We start from the raw sequence: 21,433 nt of genomic DNA on the forward strand, positions 1-21,433 counted from the left end.
GTGTTCATCTGTTTACCCTCTGTCCTCCCTCCACCTCTCTCTGTGTTCTATCTGTTTATCCTCTCTGTCCTCCCTCCACCTCTCTCTGTTTCTATCTGTTTATCCCTCTGTCCTGTCCTCCACCTCTCTCTGTGTTCTATCTGTTTATCCCTTCGCCTCCCCTCCACCTCTCTCTGTGTTCTATCTGTTTATCCCTCTGTCCTCCACCTCTCTCTGTGTTCTATCTGTTTATCCCTTGTCCTCCCTCCACCTCTCTCTGTAAGAGAGGTGGAGGGGAGGACAGAGGGATAAACAGATAGAACACAGAGAGAGGTGGAGGGGAGGACAGAGGGATAAACAGATAGAACACAGAGAAAGGTGGCGGGGAGGACAGAGGGGAAAACAGATCAGAATGGGAAGGATGGTGCTTTAGGAGAGCAAATATTGATACCACACAGTGTGGTGCTGGGAACACTTGTGGTGCTGGGAATACAGAACCCACTGCTTAGCCATCAATGATAACTACCGTTAATGACTGAAACGTCAACACAGTACATGTGCAGAAGGTAAAGTTGGTTGCGTGAGTAACAATCCTTAATGATGCCACTTCATCAGAGCGACAATGGAGAAAGCCGTCCTGGGAGAGATCCTCAGAGTCTGTGTTTTACCTTGTTATTGGAGGAGCTGTGTTTCTGTGGAGGCGGCGCCGGGTCTCGACTGGGGCGGTGCGAGCTTTCACTGCTGTCACTCTCGCTGTCCAGGCTCAGTCTGACAGGGAACAGGAGGGCAAAGGTCAGACAGCGCTCATTGTGCCCTGTTTAGTGCAGGGAGCCTGGGTTTGTGGGTGGGAACACATGTTTTGGTGAAGGGATTAGCTTCAAATCTGGGTTTGTGTTCACTCAACTCCGACTATATAAATCTTTACAGATTTCCTTAAAAAACAATGTAATACCTATAAACAACAGCGAACACATGTATGGGCTTATGTGCTACAAATACTGACCCACTGTGTCTCATAACACAAACATCCATAGCTAAAGATAACCAGTGAAAACTCATTGGAGAAGCATCATAGGTGAAAAGAAAGAGAGCAACAAACTTGGAGATATATGGAGCATTAGAGAGAGAATGAGAAAGGAGAGACACAGAATCTTACCGAGAGTCACGGTTGGGCGGGTTGGTCTTGACAGGCGTCCCTTCCTCTGAGCTGCTGTCATCATCATCTGACCCCTCTGACTGTAGGTCCTCCACCATAGAGCGCAGCGGGCCTCGAGTAGATTTACACACCAATAGAGAACATTTGCTAAAATGTACATGTACGCATCACAACCATCAACTAAACAYCTGGATAGCATAGTCTAAAATAAAAACAAACATTAAATCTCCAATGGATGTAGATCCCAGTCAAGAGATGGTCATAGAGGACTTACCTTGGCCTTGTTTCTGTCCAGGCTCAAAATCAGACTCTGAGCTGGAGTCAGAGCTGGAGCTGGAGTTAGAGGGACTGGAGGGGACTGACTGCTCTGATTTGGAGGAGGCTTCATCCTCAGAGTTGGAGTCGTCAGACTCAGGCAGTTTCTTGGGCTCCTTGGCCTCCTGAGTGTCGGCCTTGCTGCTCTTGGGCCAGCGGCCTTTCTCCTTGGGGGGTTTCTTCTCTGGGTAGCCTGGGATGACTGAAGATGATGACGAGACCCGGGGAGAGGCTCCAGTGAAGGGCACTGCAGCTGCCACCTTAGATCCCTCTGAGCTGCCCTTCTTTGGCTTCTTGGCACTGGGTTTGGGAGACTCCGCGGTGGAAGGCCGCTTCCCAGGGGCTTTGGGCTCCAGTGGGACCCCTCCCCCAGTCCCCCCTCCTTTGGGGGACATGCCCTCTATCTTGGCCTCCTTCAGTGTGAGTTTGGGCTCTTTGAAGGCGGCCTTGGGAAGGACCTTGCCCTCGTCTTTCACTTTGATCTCCGCTGGCTTCTTGGAAGAGGAGGATGAGGGCTCACGGGCACTCTTGCTGCTGCCCCCTCCTCCCCCGTCGCGGTCACTGTCACCCTTTGACGCAGCCTTGCTCTCAGAGTCTTTGCGGGGGCGTTCGCGGTGCTCCTTGGTCAGCTTGTGGGGCTTGGTCCCTTTACTGCTGCCTCCACTGCCCTCTTTACTGGGCTCCTAAAGACAAGGACAATAGGATGATATTAAACACACAATCACTTTCAAATGGTGTGTTGGTATGGAATAATACGTAGAGTGAAGTAGGGCCCATACGCTCCACCACATACACATCTTTATTTGTTGACAATCAAGAAAGCTAAGAGCATTTAAGTGTGCTTTACTCTCTCTATATTGTCTACACTGAGTGTACAAAATATTAAGGACACCTGCTCTTTCTATGACAGACTGACCAGGTGAAAGCTATGATCTCTTATTGATGTCACTTGTTAAATCCACTTCAAAATCAGTGTAGATGAAGGGGAGGAGACCGGTTAAAATAAGGATTTTTAACTTGAGACAATTGAGACAGATTGTGAATAAGCAAGACAAAAGATTTAAGAGCTTTTGAACAGGGTATTGTAGTAGGTACCAGGCACACCGGTTTGTGTCAAGAACTGCACGCTGCTGGGTTTTTCGCGCTCAACAGTTTCCCGTGTGTATCAAGAATGGTCCACCACCCAAAGAACATCCAGCCAACTTGACAACTGAGCGAAGCATTGGGGCTCCCGAGTGGCGCAGCAGTCTAAAGCACTGCATCTCAGTGCTAGAGGAGTCACTACAGACCCCGGTTCGATTCCAGGCTGTATCACAACCGGCCGTGATTGGGAGTCCCATAGGGCTGCGCACAATTGGCCCGGGTTAGGGCCGTCAATGAAAATAAGAATTTGTTCTTAACTGACTTGCCTACTTAAATAAAGGTAACATTTTTAAAATTGGAGTCAACATGGGCCAGCATCCCTGTGGAATGCTTTAGAGACCGTGTAGAGTCCATTGCCCGACGAATTGATGCTGTTCTGGGAGCAAAAGAGAGGGGGGGGTGTGCAACTCAATATTAGGAAGGTGTCCTTAATGTTTGGAACACTCAGTGATACAGTATATACATCAGTGGAGGCTCCTCAAGGGAGGACCATCCTCCTCAGTGAATTTCATAAAAATAAAATTGTAAAACACTATTTAAAAAATCCTTTGATAAAACTATACTAAATACCCTGCTCAAAAAAATAAAGGGAACACTTAAACAACACAATGTAACTCCAAGTCAATCACACTTCTGTGAAATCAAACTGTCCACTTAGGAAGCAACACTGATTGACAATAAATTTCACATGCTGTTGTGTAAATGGAATAGACAACAGGTGGAAATTATAGGCAATTAGCAAGACACCCCCAATAAAGGAGTGGTTCTGCAGGTGGTGACCACAGACCACTTCTCAGTTCCTATGCTTCCTGGCTGATGTTTTGGTCACTTTTGAATGCTGGCGGTGCTTTCACTCTAGTGGTAGCATGAGACGGAGTCTACAACCCACACAAGTGGCTCAGGTAGTGCAGCTCATCCAGGATGGCACATCAATGCGAGCTGTGGCAAGAAGGTTTGCTGTGTCTGTCAGCGGTGTCCAGAGCATGGAGGCGCTACCAGGAGACAGGCCAGTACATCAGGAGACGTGGAGGAGGCCGTAGGAGGGCAACAACCCAGCAGCAGGACCGCTACCTCCGCCTTTGTGCAAGGAGGAGCAGGAGGAGCACTGCCAGAGCCCTGCAAAATGACCTCCATAAATCTTCAATAATGTTTCAAACGGAGAATACCTTTGTCTTTAGAAATGCAATGGAACTAACTCTCACGGGAGCGCACGAGACTGAGCTCTTGGCACTCTGCCAGACCTCTGGTTGAAACAGCTCTCATTCTCTCCTCCTTCACAGGAGAAGCCTCAAACAAGGTTCTAAAGACTGTTGACATCTAGTGGAAGCCTTAGGAAGTGCAATTGGACCAAATTTCCACTGTATCTTGGATAGGCAAACCTCAGAATTCCCACTTCCTGGTTGGATTTTGTCTTAGGTTTTTGCCTACCATATGAGTTCTGTTATACTCACAGACATCATTCAAACAGTTTTAGAAACTTCAGAGTGTTTTCTATCCAAATCTACTAATAATATGCATATCTTAGCTTCTGGGCCTGAGTAGCAGGCAGTTTACTCTAGGCAGCTTATTCATCCAAGCTACTCAATACTGCCCCCCAGCCATAAGAAGTTAAGAACAAATTCTTATTTACAATGACGGCATACAGGGGAACAGTGGGTTAACTGCCTTGTGCAGGGGCAGAACGACAGATTTTCACCTCGTCAGCTTGGGGATTCGAGTAACCGGAACGCTCTAACCACTAGGCTACCTGCCGCCCCATATATCCTTCAGAGAACCCAGCTGATCCATCACGACCCTAATCACTCTACTGTCAATGCACTCTTAGCCAAAGGCCCACCGGAGAACTGCCATTCACCTTGTGTCATTCTTATCATTCCACAACATGCATGTACGTATCCATACGCAAAACATTGATTGTCCACGTTAATACTATGATAATTCAACAGAATTGATGTTTTTAATCATGCCTGTGTATTTGGGATGATCCGTGACCCAGAACATGGAGCGGAAGTCCAGCTGGATTAATGAAAGGATCACATTATATGATTAAAAGCTGGGGGAACAAAAGACACACACAGGGTTTCCCGTCCCTCATCTCAACTGTACTCTACTCTCCTATCCTCTGCTGTATTGACTGGTTGAGCAATACGTTACACATTACTACTCCTTCTTATCAGTGTGGTAGGCGAGGCATGGTGCTAACCTTTGACCCGTGGGAGGTCTTGGTCTTCTTGGGGTCTGAGAAGGCAGACAGTGGGATGGTGGGGAGCATGGGGTAGTCTGGACTAGGCCTCGACACCGCCTCTGTCCCTTCCGGCACCACCATGACCTGAGAGACATAGAAAGGCAGAAGAGTGAGGACAAACAAAAACACGGTACATTCTCTCTTGCCATTCCACTACAACACTCCCCACTCATCCCATATCATCCCACATGCATCCCTTTCCCCATCTTACCCCTCCAGCCTTGACCAGCTTGCGTCTGAACTCCCGTGTGGGGTTGTTAAAGGTGAGTTTCTCACAGCGCAGGTGATTGACAGGGGGGTTCCCCTCCAGGTTCAGGAAGAGGTCATAGTTGAAACACACCTTCTTAGGCTCCTCCTGTGAATAATAATGAGTTCACATATCTAGTTAGCCCTGCGCCGCCGAGCCCTGTTAAGTCCTTATCAGCAGCATATTATCAGCTAACAGTAAGAATAGCCGATACCCTGCCAAGTCAATAACAGGCATATCTGGAGTGCACTCACTGATAAGCACTAACATTCCACATTGGGAGAGAACAGTAGGACATTTTGGTAAACAAACGGATGCTTTCTGATCACCCGCCACTTTCAGAACATGCCAGGAGTCATAGAGTTACAGATAAAGGACAGAGGCCAGTAAAAAAATTCCCAGCAGACATACCAGATAAACGTTAGGCCCTTTTAAAACAGGACCTACAGTGACATGAGGAGGTGCAGACAGACAGTACACCAGCCAGACCAGCAGCCAAAGGCCCATTACTAGCATGACCAGTCTGCAGTCCAAACACTATCCCCTCAGCCCTCAAATTAAGTAGACACTTCTGATGACATCTAACCATATACAAGGGGCGAGGGAGGAAGGAATGACTTTTAAATGGACCGCCCTTGCCAGGAAATTCGTCACTTGTTCATCCCGCGATGATTGTGTTTTCAGCCACCGGTAGCTTGTGAGTGCTTGTGAGTGCTTTATATGCCCTACAGTCTATTATGATTGCATATCTACTAACATTAAATATATAATTATTAATATACACCTACTGTATGATAGCTAGCAAATTATTTAGCTAACTAACGTTAGCCTGCCTAGCTGGAACTTCTGAAGGAAAATGTTTYATTTCTACAATTTCCAAAACCTAACTAAACAAAAACATAATTACTTTTACGAGACGTGTTTGTGCCGTCATGTGCATTAGTAGCACAATTTAACTTATGTTCATTCGTTTTTACACTTGTATATAGACTCCATATTGAAATTTTTGGCTGACTTTTCTTAGCGGATGTACAATCGTCACAAACTGAATTATGGGGAGTTTCAGGCCCCGAAGTGAACACAATTGTACACTCGCAACCTCAACTAAAAACGAGGGCTGAGGGGCTTATGTTGCAAACTTCCCTTGTTTGGCTAATCATTTGGATTCCAACAAGGGCATAAGGCGAGGGAAAGTGGACGAGGGTGTCTCCACACACACTGTCACATGACTAAAAGCAGCAAATGAACCACGTGCGCACATTGAATACCAACCAAACGACATGAATATTGATAGACTCAAAGAAAGAAAGAAAAACTATTCAGACTGTGCCAATTAATATAAACAAGCCATTGTAGGAGAACTATATCAGATTTGATTTCAGGAAAAGGCTTAGAGCACCAGAGAAAATCTTATCCATTAGGAATCACATGTAACAGTAACCCACATTCTGAGGGATAGTGACACTTAACATAGTACCATTACAGAGGCTGTGACTGAGCTCTCACCTTGTTCTTGAAGTAGACCTCGATAGGCATGAGGAACCCAGCGTAGCCCGACTCCTCCACTTTGTATGGTGGCTCCTTGCATACTGAAGAGACAACACAGGCACATCAGCCACATACATTCAGGTGGATAACATCAACGGTCATTGCTAGAAGGCTAATGGGGAACTAGCTCCAGCCTCCCTGGGAGAGCCAGTCATTACAACCTAAAACTTGTGGGAGCCACCATGGGCAGTAACTAGAGGTCGACCGATTAATCGGAATGGCCGATTAAAAACGGGGCCAATTTCAAGTTTTCATAACAATCGGAAATCGTTATTTTTGGGCGCCGATTTGCTGATTTTTTAAATATATTTTTTTACACCTTTATTTAATCTTTATTTAACTAGGCAAGTCAGTTAAGAACACATTCTTATTTTCAATGACGGCCTAGGAACGTTCTGCCTCGTTCAGGGCCAGAAGGACAGATTTTTAACCTTGTCAGCTCGGGGGATCCAATCTTGCAACCTTACAGTTAACTAGTCCAATGCTCTAACACCTGATTACATTGCACTCCACGAGGAGCCTGCCTGTTGGCGAATGCAGTAAGCTAAGGTAAATTGCTAGCTAGCATTAAACTTATCTCATAAAAAACAATTAATCAATGACTGTCATTGCTCCAATGTGTACTTAACCATAAACATCAATGCCTTTCTTAAAATCAATACACAAGTATATATTTTTAAACCTGCATATTTAGCTAATAGAAATCCAGGTTAGCAGGCAATATTAACCAGGTGAAATTGTGTCATTTCTCTTGCGTTCATTGCATGCAGAGTCAGGGTATATGCAACAGTTTGGGCCGCCTGGCTCTTTGCGAACTCATTTGCCAGAATTTTACGTAATTATGACAACATTGAAGGTTGTGCAATGTAACAGACTCATGGATGCCACCCGTTAGATAAAATACGGAACGGAATAAACGTTTTGTTTTCGAGGTGATAGTTTCCAGATTAGCCAAAGGTATATGGTTTAGAGAGAAATAGTCGACGCGTTATAATTCCTGTAATAACTTGCGGCTGAATTTGAAAGGTGTTCCTTCGTTATTTTACCGTTCATGTCTTCCATAGAGAATGTCTTGATCTACTTCAAATAAGGTCTGTGTTTCGTGCAGGCTTAAACCGCCTCGACGTTTTGATACCCGTGTAAATCTCACTAGGATAAGGTAACGTTTGTCAACATATTTTYATAAATCCACTCTACAATTTTTTTTATCTTCGCTTATATTTAGCCAATATTGATCAGAGTTGCCTTGTCCTATGGATATCTACACAGTTATAAAATTGGCACAGTGATGTAAGCCTACACGAAACACCAACCTTATTTTAAGTGAATCTAAAAATATCCTATGCAATAAATGCAGGTCTGTGAGAGCCGGAATTCTTACTGGTTGGTAGGTGATCAAATACTTATGTCATGCAATAAAATGCAAATTAATGACTTAAAAATCATACAATGTGATTTTCTGGATTTTTGTTTTAGATTCCGTCTCTCACAGTTGAAGTGTACCTATGATAAAAAATTACAGACCTCTACATGCTTTGTAAGTAGGAAAACCTGCAAAATCGTCAGTGTATCAAATACTTGTTCTCCCTAATGTATATATATATATATATCTAAAAATCATCTGATTAATCGGTATCGGCTTTTTTTGGTCCTCCAATAATTGGTATCATTTAAAATAAATAAATACAATTTGTTAGACCTCTACTCTATAGGCCTTCTGTGTGTGTGCACATCACACTACCATAGAATACATGTAACAGTATTGGTTAAGACAAAGTTGTCAAGGTGAATCCTCTCTCCGCTTCCCAGACAAAAACAAACAAAGTAATCACAGAACCAGTTTGAGGCAAGTTCATTTGTGTGTGTGTGTGTGTGTGTGCGCGCATGCATGAGTATGCTTTGTCCGACCCACCTCTCTTGGGTTTGGGGAAGCTCTCATGGAGCCGGAAGACAACCTTCTCCACAAAGTGCTGTATGTCCCCAGTCTCAGGCCCTCGCACAAACACCATCCAGTCGTGGGTAAAGCCCTCCGAGGTCACCTTCTTCCTCAACTGGGCTCGGTGTCCTAGCTCCAGCTTCACCTGCACTGTGCACTGCAGACACAAGGCCAGACATAAAGTGCCTTCAGAAAGTATTCCCACCCCTTTTACTTTTTCCACATTTTGATGTTAGAGCCCAAATTTAAAATAGATTTTTTTTTTATTAAATAAAATTGTCACTGGCCTACACACAATAACCCATAATGTTAAACTGGAATTATGTTAATTCAAAAATATTTTTTTAATTAAAAACGAAAAGCTGAAATGTCTTGAGTCAAGTAAGTATTCAACCCCTTTATTATGGCGAGTCTAAATAAGTTCAGGAGTCAAAATGTGCTTAAGTCACATAATAAATTGCATGGACTCACTGTGTGCAATAAGTGTTCAACATGATTTTTGAATGACTAGCCTACCTCATCTCTGTATCCCACACACACAATTATCTGTAAGGTCCCTCAGTCGAGCAGTGAATTTCAAACAGATTCAACCACAAAGACCAGGGAGGTTTTCCAATGCCTTGCAAAGAAGGGTACCTATTGGTAGATGGGTAAAAATAAAAAAGCAGACATTGAATATCCCTTTGAGTATGGTGTAGTTATTAGTTACACGTTGGTGTATTGTATTGACACTCAGTCACTACAAAGATACAGGCGTCCTTCCTAACTCAGTTGCTGGAGAGTAAGGACAATGGTGGCCAATGGTGACTTTAAAACAGTTACAGAGTTTAATGGCTGTGATAGGAGAAAACTGAGGATGGATCAAAAATATTGTAGTAACGCCACAATACTAGCCTAATTGACAGAGTGAAAAGAAGGAAGTCTGTACTAGAGGTCGACCGATTAATCGGAATGGCCGATTACTTAGGGCCGATTTCAAATTTTCATAACAATCGGTAATCTGCATTTTTGGACACCGATCATGGCCGATTACATTGCACTCCACGAGGAGACTGCGTGGCAGGCTGACTACCTGTTATGCGAGGGCAGCAAGGAGCCAAGGTAAGGTGCTAGCTAGCATTAAACGTATCTTATAAAAAACAATCAATCTTAACATAATCACTAGTTAACTACACATGGTTGATGATATTATTAGTTTATCTAGCTTGTCCTGCGTTGCATATAATCGATGCTGTGCCTGTTAATTTATCATTGAATCACAGCCTACTTTGCCAAAAGGGTGATTACACAAGCACATTCGCAAAAAAAGCGCTATCGTAGCACCAAAGTGTACCTAACCATAAACATCAACGCCTTTCTTAAAATCAATACACAAGTATATATTTTTAAACCTGCATATTTAGTTAATATTGCCTGCTAACATGAATTTATTTTAACTAGGAAAATTGTGTGACTTCTCTTACGTTCATTGCACGCAGAGTCAGGGTATATGCAACAGTTTGCGCCGCCTGGCTCGTTGCGAACTAATTTGCCAGAATTTTACGTAATTATGACATAACATTGAAGGTTGTGCAATGTAGCATCAATATTTAGACTTAGGGTTGACTTAGGGTAGACTTAGGGCGTTCGATAAAATATGGAACGGTTCCGTATTTCACTGAAAGAATAAACGTTTTGTTTTTGAAATGATAGTTTCCGGATTTGACCATATTAATGACCAACGGATCATATTTCTGTGTGTTATTATATTATAAATAAGTCTATGATTTCATAGAGCAGTCTGACTGAGTGGTGCTAGGCAATTGCAGACTCGTAAGCATTCATTCAAACAGCACTTTACTGCTTTTGCCAGCAGCTCTTCGCAATGCTTCAAGCATTGCGCTGTTTATGACTTCAAGCCTATCAACTCCTGAGATTAGGCTGGTAATACTAAAGTACCTATTAGAACATCCAACAGTCAAAGGTATATGAAATACAAAATGGTATAGAGAGAAACAGTCCTATAATAACTACAACCTAAAACGTCTTACCTGAGAATATTGAAGACGCATGTTAAAAGGAACCACCAGCTTTCATATGTTCTCATGTTCTGAGCAAGGAACTTAAACGTCAGCTTTTTTACATGGCACGTATTGCATTTTTTATTTCTTCTCCAACACTTTGTTTTTTCATTATTTCAACCAAATTGAACATGTTTCATTATTTATTTGAGACTAAATTGATTTTATTGATGTATTATATTCAGTTAAAATAAGTGTTCATTGTTCATTCAGTATTGTTGTAATTGTCATTATTACAAATATATATATAAAAAAATATATATATAAAAATCGGTATCGGCTTTTATTTGTCCTCCAATAAATCGGTATCGGCGTTGAAAAAAATCATAAATCGGTCGACCTCTAGTCTGTACAGAATACAAATATTCCAAAACATGCATCCTGTTTGTAACAAGGCACTAAAGTAATACTTAAAAAAATGTGGCAAAGCAAATGACTTTTTGTCCTGCATACAAAGTGCAATGTTTGGGGCAAATCCAATACAACACATTACTGAGTACCAAGCACAGTGGTGGCTGCTGTTATGGGTATGCTTGTAAATGGTAAGGACTGGGAAGTATTTCAGGATAACAAAGAAATGGAATGGAGCTAAGCACAGGCAAAATCCTAGAGGAAAACCTGGTTCAGTCTGCATTCCACTAGACACTGGGAAATGAATTCACCTTTCAGCAGGACAATAACCTAAAACACTAGGCCAAATCTATACTAGAGTTGCTTACCAAGAAGACAGTGAATGTTCCGGAGTGGCCAAGAAAGTTTTAACTTAAATCTGCTTGAAAATCTATGGTAAGACTTGAAAATGGTTGTCTAGCAATGATCAACAACCAATGACAGAACTTGAAGAATTATGAAAAGAATAAAATGGGCAAATATTGTACAATCCAGATGTACAAAGCTCTTAGAGACTTACCCAGAAAGACTCACAGCTGTAATTTGCTGCCAAAGTTGAATCTAACATGTATTATTACTCAGGGGTGTGAATAGTAATGTAAATGAGATCTTGTAATTCAATAAATTTGCTAAATTGTCTAAAAACATGTTTTCACTTTGTCAATATGGGGTATTGTGTTAAGATGGATGAGGAAATGTTTTTATCAATTTTGAATTCAGGCAGTAACAACAAAATGTGGAATAAGTCAAGAGGTAGGAATACTTTCTGAAGGCACTGTAGCAAAGAAAAAGTAGGTCTAGCATCTTTATTTTTATTTATTTCACCTTTATTTAACCAGGTAGGCTAGTTGAGAACAAGTTCTCATTTACAACTGCGACCTGGCCAAGATAAAGCAAAGCAGTGCAACACAAACAACACAGAGTTACACATGGAATAAACAAACATACAGTCAATAATATAATAGAAAAAAGTCTATATACAGTGTGTGCAAATGAGGTAGGATAACAGAGGTAAGGCAATAAATAGGCCATAGTCGCAAAATAAATACAATATAGCAATTAAACACTGTCGTGATAGATGTGCAGAAGATGAGTGTACAAGTAGAGATACTGTAGTGCAAAGGAGCAAAATAAATACAATAAATCCCCATAAACAGTATGGGGATGATGTAGTTGGATGAGCTATTTACAGATGGGCTATGTACAGGCGCAGTGATCTGTGAGCTGCTCTGACAGCTGGTGCTTAAAGCTAGTGAGGGAGATATGAGTCTCCAGCTTTAGTGATTTTTGCAGTTCGTTCCAGTCATTGGCAGTAGAGAACTGGAAGGAAAGGCGGCCGAAGGAGGAATTGGCTTTGGGGTTGAAATATACCTGCTGGAGCGCATGCTACGGGTGGGTGCTGCTATGGTGACCAGTGAGCTGAGATAAGGCAGACTTGTAGATGACCTGGAGCCAGTGGGTTTGGCAACGAATATGAAGCGAGGGCCAGCCAACGAGAGCATACAGGTCGCAATGGTGGGTAGTATATGGGGCTTTGGTGACAAAACGGATGGCACTGTGATAGCAAACTGGATGCAGTCTGAGTAGAGCGTTGGAGGCTATTTTGTAAATGAAATCGCCGAAGTCAAGGATCGGTAGGATAGTCAGTTTTACGGGGGTATGTTATGCAGCATGAGTGAAGGATGCTTTGTTCCGAAATAAGAAGCAGATTCTAGATTTAATTTTGGATTGGAGATGCTTAATGCGAGTCTGGAAGGAGAGTTTACAGTCTAGCCAGACACCTGGGTATTTGTAGTTGTCCACATATTCTAAGTCAGAACTGTCCAGAGTAGTGATGCTGGACGGGCGGGCAGGTGTGGGCAGCGATCAGTTGAAGAGCGTGCATTTAGTTTTACTTGCATGTAAGTGCAGTTGGAGGCCACGGAAGGAGAGTGGCATTGAAGCTCGTCTGGAGGTTAGTTAACACAGTGTCCAAAGAAGGGCCAGAAGTATACAGAATGGTGTCATCTGCGTAGAGGTGGATCAGAGAATCACCAGCAGCAAAAGCGACATCCTTGATGTATACAGTGAAGAGAGTTGGCCCGATGATTGAACCCTGTGGCACCCCCATAGAGATTGCCAGAGGTCAGGACAACAGGCCCTCCGATTTGACACACTGAACTCCGTCTGAGTAGTAGTTGGTGAACCAGGCGAGGTAGTCATTTGAGAAACCAAGGCTGCTGAGTCTGCCGATAAGGATACGGTGATTGACTGAGTCGAAAGCCTTGGCCAGGTCGATGAAGACGGCTGCACAGTACTGTCTTTTATCGATGGCGGTTATGATATCGTTTAGGACCTTGAGCGTGACTGAAACCAAATTGCATAGCGGAGAAGGTACGGTGGGATTCGAAATGGTCGGTAATCTGTTTGTTAACTTGGCTTTCGAAGACCTTAGAAAGGCAGGGTAGGATAGATATAGGTCTGTAGCAGTTTGGGTCTAGAGTGTCTCCCCCTTTGAAGAGGGGGAAGACCGCGGCAGCTTTCCAATCTATGGGAATCTCAAACGATGCGAAAGAGAGGTTGAACAGACTAGTAATAGGGAATACAACAATGTCGGCAGATCATTTTATTAAGAGACGGTCCAGATTGTCTAGGCCGGCTGATTTGTAGGGGTCCAGATTCTGCAGCTCATTCAGAACATCAGCTATCTGGATTTGGGTGAAGGAGAAATGGGGGAGGCTTGGACAAGTTGCTGTGGGGGGTGCAGAGATGTTGACCGGGGTTGGGGTAGCCAGGTGGAAAGCATGGCCAGCCGTAGAAAAATGCTTATTGAAATTCTCAATTATCGCGGATTTATCGGTGGTGACAGTGTTTCCTAGCCTCAGTGCAGTGGGCAGCTGGAAGGAGGTGCTCTTATTCTCCATGGACTTTAGTGTCCCAGAACTTGAGTTTGTGCTACAGGATGCAAATTTCTGTTTGAAAGGCTAGCCTTGGGCCTCCCGGGTGGCGCAGTGGTCAAGGGCACTGCATCGCAGCGCTAGCTGTGCCACCAGAGTCTCTGGGTTCGCGCCCAGGCTCTGTCGCAGCCGGCCGCGACCGGGAGGTCCGTGGGGCGACGCACAATTGGCATAGCGTTGTCCGGGTTAGGGAGGGTTTGGCCGGTAGGGATATCCTTGTCTCATCGCGCTCCAGCGACTCCTGTGGCGGGCCGGGCGCAGTGCGCGCTAACCAAGGGGGGCGGGTGCACAGTGTTTATTCCGACACATTGGTGCGGCTGGCTTCCGGGTTGGAGGCGCGCTGTGTTAAGAAGCAGTGCGGCTTGGTTGGGTTGTGCTTCGGAGGACGCTTTCGACCTTCGTCTCTCCCGAGCCCGTACGGGAGTTGTAGCGATGAGACAAGATAGTAATTACTAGCGATTGGATACCACGAAAATTGGGGAGAAAAGGGGGTAAAATGTATTTATAATAAAATAAAAAATGTAATTAAATTTAAAAAACTAGCCTTTGCTTTCCTAACTGCCTGTGTATATTGGTCCCTAACGTACCTGAAAAGTTGCATATCGCAGGGGCTAACAGCACGAGCTCTGAAGATAGATGGGGGGCAATCAGTTCACATATGGTGTCCAGGGCACAGCTGGGGGCAGAAGGTGGTCTATAGCAAGTGGCAACGATGAGAGACTCATTTCTGGAAAGGTGGATTTTTAAAAGTAGAAGCTCAAATTGTTTGGGCATAGACCTGGATAGTATGACAGAGCTCTACAGGCTCTCTCTGCAGTAGATTGCAACTCCGCCCCCTTTGGCAGTTCTATCTTGTCGGAAAATGTTATAGTTAGGGATGGAAATTTCAGAGTTTTTGGTGGTGTTCCTAAGCCAGGATTCAGACACGGCTAGGACATCCGGGTTGGCAGAGTGTGCTAAGGCAGTGAATAAAACAAACTTAGGGAGGAGGCTTCTAATGTTAACATGCATGAAACCAAGGCTTTTACGATTACAGAAGTCAACAAATGAGAGCGCCTGGGGAATGGGAGTGGAACTAGGCACTACAGGGCCTGGATTAACCTCTACATCACCAGAGGAACAGAGGACGAGTAGGATAAGGGTACGGCTAAAGGCTATAAGAACTGGTCGTCTAGAACTTTCGTAACAGAGACTAAAAGGAGCAGGTTTCTGTGCACGGTAGAATAGATCCAAGGCATAATGTACAGAGAAAAGGTATGGTAGGGTGTGAATACCGTGGAGGTAAACCTATGCACTGAGTGACGATGAGAGAGATTTTGTCTCTAGAAACATAATTTAAACCAGGTGAGGTCACCGCATTTGTGGGTGTTGGAACTAAAGGGTTAACCTGTTTGGGATAGGGGGCAGCAGTGAAAACCTGAGAAAAATCCAACTAGGAAGTGGGAAATCTGAGGTTGTAGTTTTTCAAAGCTTGGCCTACCGAATACAGTGTCTATGGGGTTAAGTTGCACTTCCTAAGGCTTCCACTAGATGTCAACCGTCTTTAGAAACTTGTTTCAGGCTTCTGCTATAAAGGAGGGGGGAATGGGAGCTGAATGAGTCATGTGTCTGGCAGAGTGTCTCACGCTCGTGACGCACGCTCCCGACAGAGTTAGCTCTCGTTCCAGTGCTTTGCTACAGACAATGGAATTCTCCTGTTGGAACATTATTGATGATTTATGTTAAAAACATCCTAAAGATTGATTCCATACATCGTTTGATATGTTTCTACGACCTGTATCGGAACTTTTCGAGTTTATGTCTGGACGTAGTGCTCATGAAGATGGATTACTGGGCTGAACACGCTAACAACTAGTGGCTATTTGGACATACATGATGGACTTTATGGAACAAATCAGTCATTTATTGTCGAACTGGAATTGCTGGGAGTGCATTCTGATGAAGATCAAAGGTAAGTGAATATTTATCATGTTATTTCTAACTTCTGTTGACTCCAACATGGCGGATATTTCTTTGGCTGGATTGGGCTCTGAGCGCCGTACTCAGATTATGCTTTTTCCGTAAAGTTTTTTTGAAATCTGACACAGCGGTTGCATTAAGGAGAAGTCTATCTTTAATTCTGCGAATAACACTTGTATCTTTTATCAATGTTTATTATGAGTATTTCTGGGATTTCTGTGGCTATCTGCAAAACCACCGGATGTTTTGGAATCAAAACATAACTGCACGTAACGCGCCAATGTAAACTGAGATTTTTGGATATAAATATGCACATTATCGAACAAAACATACATGTATTGTGTAACATGATGTCCTATTAGTGTCATCTGATGAAGATCAAAGGTTAGTGATTCATTTTATCTATATTTCTGCTTTTTGTGACTCCTATCTTTGGCTGGGAAAATGGCTGTGTGTTCTTTTGACTTGGCTCTGAACTAACATAATCATATGTTGTGCGTTCGCTGTAAAGCCTTTTTTAAATCGGACACGATGGGTAGATTAACAAGATGTTTATCTTTCATTTGCTGTATTGGACTTGTTAATGTGTGAAAGTTACATATTTCTCAAAAATATTTTTAATTTCCCGCGCTGCCTTTTCAGCGGAATGTTGTCGAGGGGCTCCGCTAGCAGAACGCCTGCGCTAGAAAGGTTAACTAAGGCGTATTGAGCAGGGCTAGAGGCTCTACAGTGAAATAAGGCAATAATTACTAACCAAAACAGCAATGGACAAGGCATATAGACATTAGGGAGAGGCATGCGTAGCCGAGTGATCATAGGGGTCCAGTGAGTGGCTCGGGCCGGAGACACAGCGATTCAGGCAGCTAGCGGGTCGGGGCTTGCAAGCTAGCAGAAGGGCCTTAGAGGGACGTCGCGACGGAAGAAGTCTGTTGTAGCCCCCTCGTGCTGTTACGTCGGCAGACCAGTCGTCGTGGATCAGCAGGGCTCCGTGTGGTAAAAGGGTCCAGGCCAATTGGCAAAATAGGTATAGTGGCCAAAGAATTTGTCCGATGGGCCACTTAAGCTAGCAGTCCGATATGCTCTAGACAGCTAGCGGGCCGCGGCTAGCAGATGGGCATTCAGGGGACGTTGCGACGGAGGAGCCAGTTGATAAACCCCCTTGTGCGAATTACGTCGGTAGTCCAGTCGTGATGGGTCGGCGGGGGTCCAGGCCAATTGACAAAATAGGTATTGTAGCCCAAGGAGTGGCTGATGGACCTCTTCGGCTAGCCGTGAGATGGGCCTAGCAAAGGCTAGCTCCAGGCTAATTGCTTCGGGACAGAGACGTTAGCCAGGAGTGGCGACTCGGATAGCAGCTAGTTAGCTGCGATGGTCCAGGTGAAAAGGTCCAGAGCTTGTGGTAGGAATCCGGAGATATGGAGAAAAATAAGTCCGATTTGCTCTGGTTTGAGTCGCGCTGTGCAGACTGGCGAGAGTTGTCCGGGCTAATGGTAGCTGATGACCGCTAGCAGTGGCTAGCTGACTACTAGCTAGTCTTCTCTAGGATAGGGGGCAGCATTTTCACGTTTGGATGAAAAGCATACCCAAATTCAACTGCCAGCTACTCATCCCCAGAAGATAAGAAATCAAATCAAATCAAATTTTATTTGTCACATACACATGGTTAGCAGATGTTAATGCGAGTGTAGCGAAATGCTTGTGCTTCTAGTTTCGACAATGCAGTAATAACCAAAKATATGCATATTATTAGTAGATTTGGATAGAAAACACTCTGAAGTTTCTAAAACTGTTTGAATCATGTATGTGAGTATAACAGAACTTATTTAGCAGGCGAAACCCCGAGGACAAACCATTCAGATTTTTTTTTTTTTTTTTAGGTCACTTTCAATGGGTTTTCATTGGGAATCCAGATTTCTAATTGACCTTCTTGCAGTTCCTAACGCTTCCATTGGATGTCAACAGTCTTTAGAAATTGGTTGAGGTTTTTTCCTTTGTGTAATGAAGAAGTACGGCCATCTTGAACGAGAGTCACTTGAAGTGTACTGTTAGATAGAGGCGCGTGACCAAAAAGCTAGCTACAGTTTGTTTTAATCCTGTATTTTACACAGATCATCCGGTCTTCAATTTTATTGATTATTTACGTAAAAAAAAATACCTAAAGTTGTATTACAAAAGTAGTTTGAAATGTTTTGGCAAAGTTTACAGGTAACTTTTTAGATATTTTGTAGTCACGTTGCACAAGTTGGAACCGGTGTTTTTCTGGATCAAACGCGCAAAATAAATGGACATTTTGGATATATATCGACGGAATTAATCGAACAAAAGRACCATTTGTGATGTTTATGGGACATATTGGAGTGCCAACAACAGAAGCTCGTCAAAGGCATGAATTATATTGTTATTTCTGCGTTTTGTGTCACGCCTGCAGGGTTGAAATATGCTTCTCTCTCTTTGTTTACTCTGTTGCTATTCTCAGATAATAGCATCGTTTGCTTTCGCCGAAAAGCCTATTTGAATTCTGACATGTTGGCTGGATTCACAACAAGTGTAGCTTTAATTTGGTATCTTTCATGTGTGATTTCATGAAAGTTTGATTTTATAGTAATTTATTTGAATTTGGCGCTCTGCATTTTTACTGGCTTTGGGCCAAGTGGGACGTTAGCGTCCCACATATCCCAGAGAAGTTATCTGGCTAGCTTTTGTTGGGGGTTTCGGTTCAAAAGTAAAGAAAATAGCAGACCCATACCACATTGGGTGAGGCAGATTGCAGGAGAGTATGTTGAGGTTAAGAAAAATATATGCGAAGATATAAAAAAGACATACACGGGACACGACGAGGACAAAAGACATCTGACTGCTACGCCATCTTGGTTATCACATCTAAAATTCATCACAAGTTGTTTCTTTCTGACCATTTTATTGAAAACAATCACAGTAAGTCACTTAATTGTTACCCACAAATTATATGACATTGAGTGAAAACAGCTGCATTGCAAAGGAAAATAATTCCATACTACAATTTCAAAAAGTTTGTTGTTCTGAGATGACAGACTACATAGACTGTGATTCGTTTCCAAGAAAAATGTTAGTAGTTGGACGGACATCCAATTGACATGCTGCAGTGACCAGGAGGGGGGGGAGGCGGAAAAGGCACTTTATGTCCATGCCTGAAGAATGTGGGGATTTGGCCCCTTCTTTCCGCAGTGCTCATGAGCTGTGACTGAGTGGAGAGATTAGGGGACAGGATTGAGATGAGCTGGTCTGGCACTCTCAGCCTCACACGCCCCCTCCCTGGCGTCTCGCCCGGCCATTCTGTGGCGGTAATGCCCTTTAACTCGAGACGCTACCACACCCTAGGTCAGTGCAGCAGCCATGGAGCCCCTCCACATCAACCAACCAGCTCCCCAGGATCACTGGCCATCACCAAATACAGCTAAGAGACAACCCGCAATTCATACACTGACCCTCACAGATCATAACAAAATAGGTCTGAGATTGTTGACATTGACTTATGCAATAAAGATTCTTGATTCATGACAAAAGAATTCACAGAGGCAGAATGACATTCCAGAATTTAATTTGGTTTACTTCCCACTTCCCAGCAAGAACAAGATAACAAAATACAACATCACTGTGGCAAGTGAACCCCCCTAGGAAATGAACTCCTTGGCAGACAAGCAGGCTCTTACAACAATGAACCCCCACGTGCCATGAAAATAACATGACCAAGGAAAAATAATCTTAAAGTCTCCTTTGATGAGGCACACAGACAATGAAAACAGACTACTCCATCAACAGAACAGACACACCTGCAGAACTTTGAGCTCTGTATGGGTGGACAGGCCCCACCAGACACCACAGCCCTTACAGAGATCATACTCTAGTCTACTCCAATTACAAAGCATGCAACTATCCCACCACTATCTGGTTTGAACATGACCATCGCTGGTGTATTATTGTGAATTGAACTGTGATTTTGATAATAGCACAATTCGTTCAATGACAGAGCACAGACGTTATGATGCACAACAACATCTCCTGAAATAAGGAATGTAGCCAGAGGGCAGTTTTAGCAAAACCAAATAATTGTGTTGGTCTAGATTTCAGACTATAGAGACAAAACTTGAAATGCACAAAAATACAATGACTATCTTCTTAGATGTTTCATGGTTGTTGATGATGGATAGTTTTATATTTTTTTGCCACTATGGGTAATCAGGCTAAAAATATGAGTCCTTGTCACGGAATTCCATTCWTCAAAGGGGTAACACCGGACAGTGACATGTTCCGACAAGTTCATGCCATGAGTCACTGACTTTGATATGGAAATAGAGTTTGTATTCTCATGATCAGCATGCATTCAAACTCCTACCTCGAGTAACAGCGGAATTACTGACATTATATTTTGAAAAAATAAGATGGACATCGATGTGGACATAGTTCATGAATGTTCTTTCATGTTTTCACCCAACCAACCACAGTATCCAGCTAGCTGTTAAGCACGCAATTTGTATCTACGATATTCAAATATCTTCATTCGTGCACAATCTTTGCCTTTAAACTGGTGATGTGATTCCCGCTTTTCAATTCCTCGCCGCTAGATACACACCCCTCCACCCAGACCTGGAAAGATCAATCCTTTCCACCGGTGCCTTGTAGTGAAGGGCCGCGAGAGTGTCCCTAACAGGTAGCTCGAGCTAAATTAGGTTACGAACCGGGTAAGGAGTGAGTATGTCTTACTTTCACAATATATTATGCCATAATACACAAGCAAGCAAGAAATTCCTTTGTATGCCCGTCTGATTGTGTGGCTAGCTAGCAATGCTGAGTGAGGCTAACGTTAGCCAGCTCGCTATGTCAAATAAAGATGTGTGCGAGTGTGGCTAGCTAGCAAAGCGCGTGAGCCAACTATGAGTTCGATTAGCAGGATTTTTTTGGAGCACCAGGCATTCATTTCTGTCCCGGGCGCAGCCTTCTAGCATTCTTTCGGTTAGAAGTTCAGGATTCACGAGGGGACATAAAAGTAACTTTACCTGATTCTCCATGATTCTGTGGCTTCAGTGATTGTTCTATTTATTTACAGCGGCGTTTCGCGATAGGTTGTTCCCTGCACCTCATTGTGTGTCAAATTCAGCCTAAAACCGGAAGCCAGACAGCACCCCTCCCCTTCCAGACGGCTGCTGGCAAGCAACCAAAACAGAAAGCTTTCTTGTCCAATCAGATAGGCAAAAGTTTAAGTAGTTTGTATTGAACCAACCATAGCACTTCAGAGGTGGGACTTCTCACGAGCGACAAATACATTCCAAGTATTTTCTGTAGCATCTAGGAGTGACAGGGAAGGCTGGTCTCATAGACTAGACGTAGCATAGTAAATGAAAAACAAAAGGAGGATGGCTGGTCGGGGTGGGTGTATAATGCGAATGTCTAACAACCCAAAGGACAACTTTAGCATTTTAGCTAATTAGCAACTACTTAGGCCTACTACTTTTTAGCTACTTTGCAACTACTTAGCATGTTAG

The 21,433-nt window shown here is 43.5% G+C and overlaps 1 protein-coding gene across 2 annotated transcripts in view; it reads right to left on the reverse strand.

Moving 5' to 3' along the window:
- Window positions 1-21,062, reverse strand: part of LOC111975794 (protein ENL) — a 33,195-nt gene extending 12,133 nt beyond the window's left edge. For both annotated transcript variants that reach the window (XM_024004384.2, XM_024004383.2), the window contains exons 1-8: window positions 20,948-21,062; window positions 8,546-8,726; window positions 6,592-6,674; window positions 5,050-5,193; window positions 4,797-4,922; window positions 1,410-2,133; window positions 1,136-1,247; window positions 648-747 (exon numbers count right to left, since the gene is read on the reverse strand). In XM_024004384.2, the coding sequence (XP_023860152.1) occupies window positions 648-747; window positions 1,136-1,247; window positions 1,410-2,133; window positions 4,797-4,922; window positions 5,050-5,193; window positions 6,592-6,674; window positions 8,546-8,726; window positions 20,948-20,959 (1,482 nt within the window). In that variant the 5' untranslated portion in view covers window positions 20,960-21,062. The remainder of the gene's footprint in view (window positions 1-647; window positions 748-1,135; window positions 1,248-1,409; window positions 2,134-4,796; window positions 4,923-5,049; window positions 5,194-6,591; window positions 6,675-8,545; window positions 8,727-20,947) is intronic.
- Window positions 21,063-21,433: the final 371 nt, after the last annotated feature.

Source organism: Salvelinus sp. IW2-2015, linkage group LG16 (assembly GCF_002910315.2).
Source record: "Salvelinus sp. IW2-2015 linkage group LG16, ASM291031v2, whole genome shotgun sequence".
In the NCBI taxonomy this organism is placed as follows: Eukaryota; Metazoa; Chordata; class Actinopteri; order Salmoniformes; family Salmonidae; genus Salvelinus; species Salvelinus sp. IW2-2015.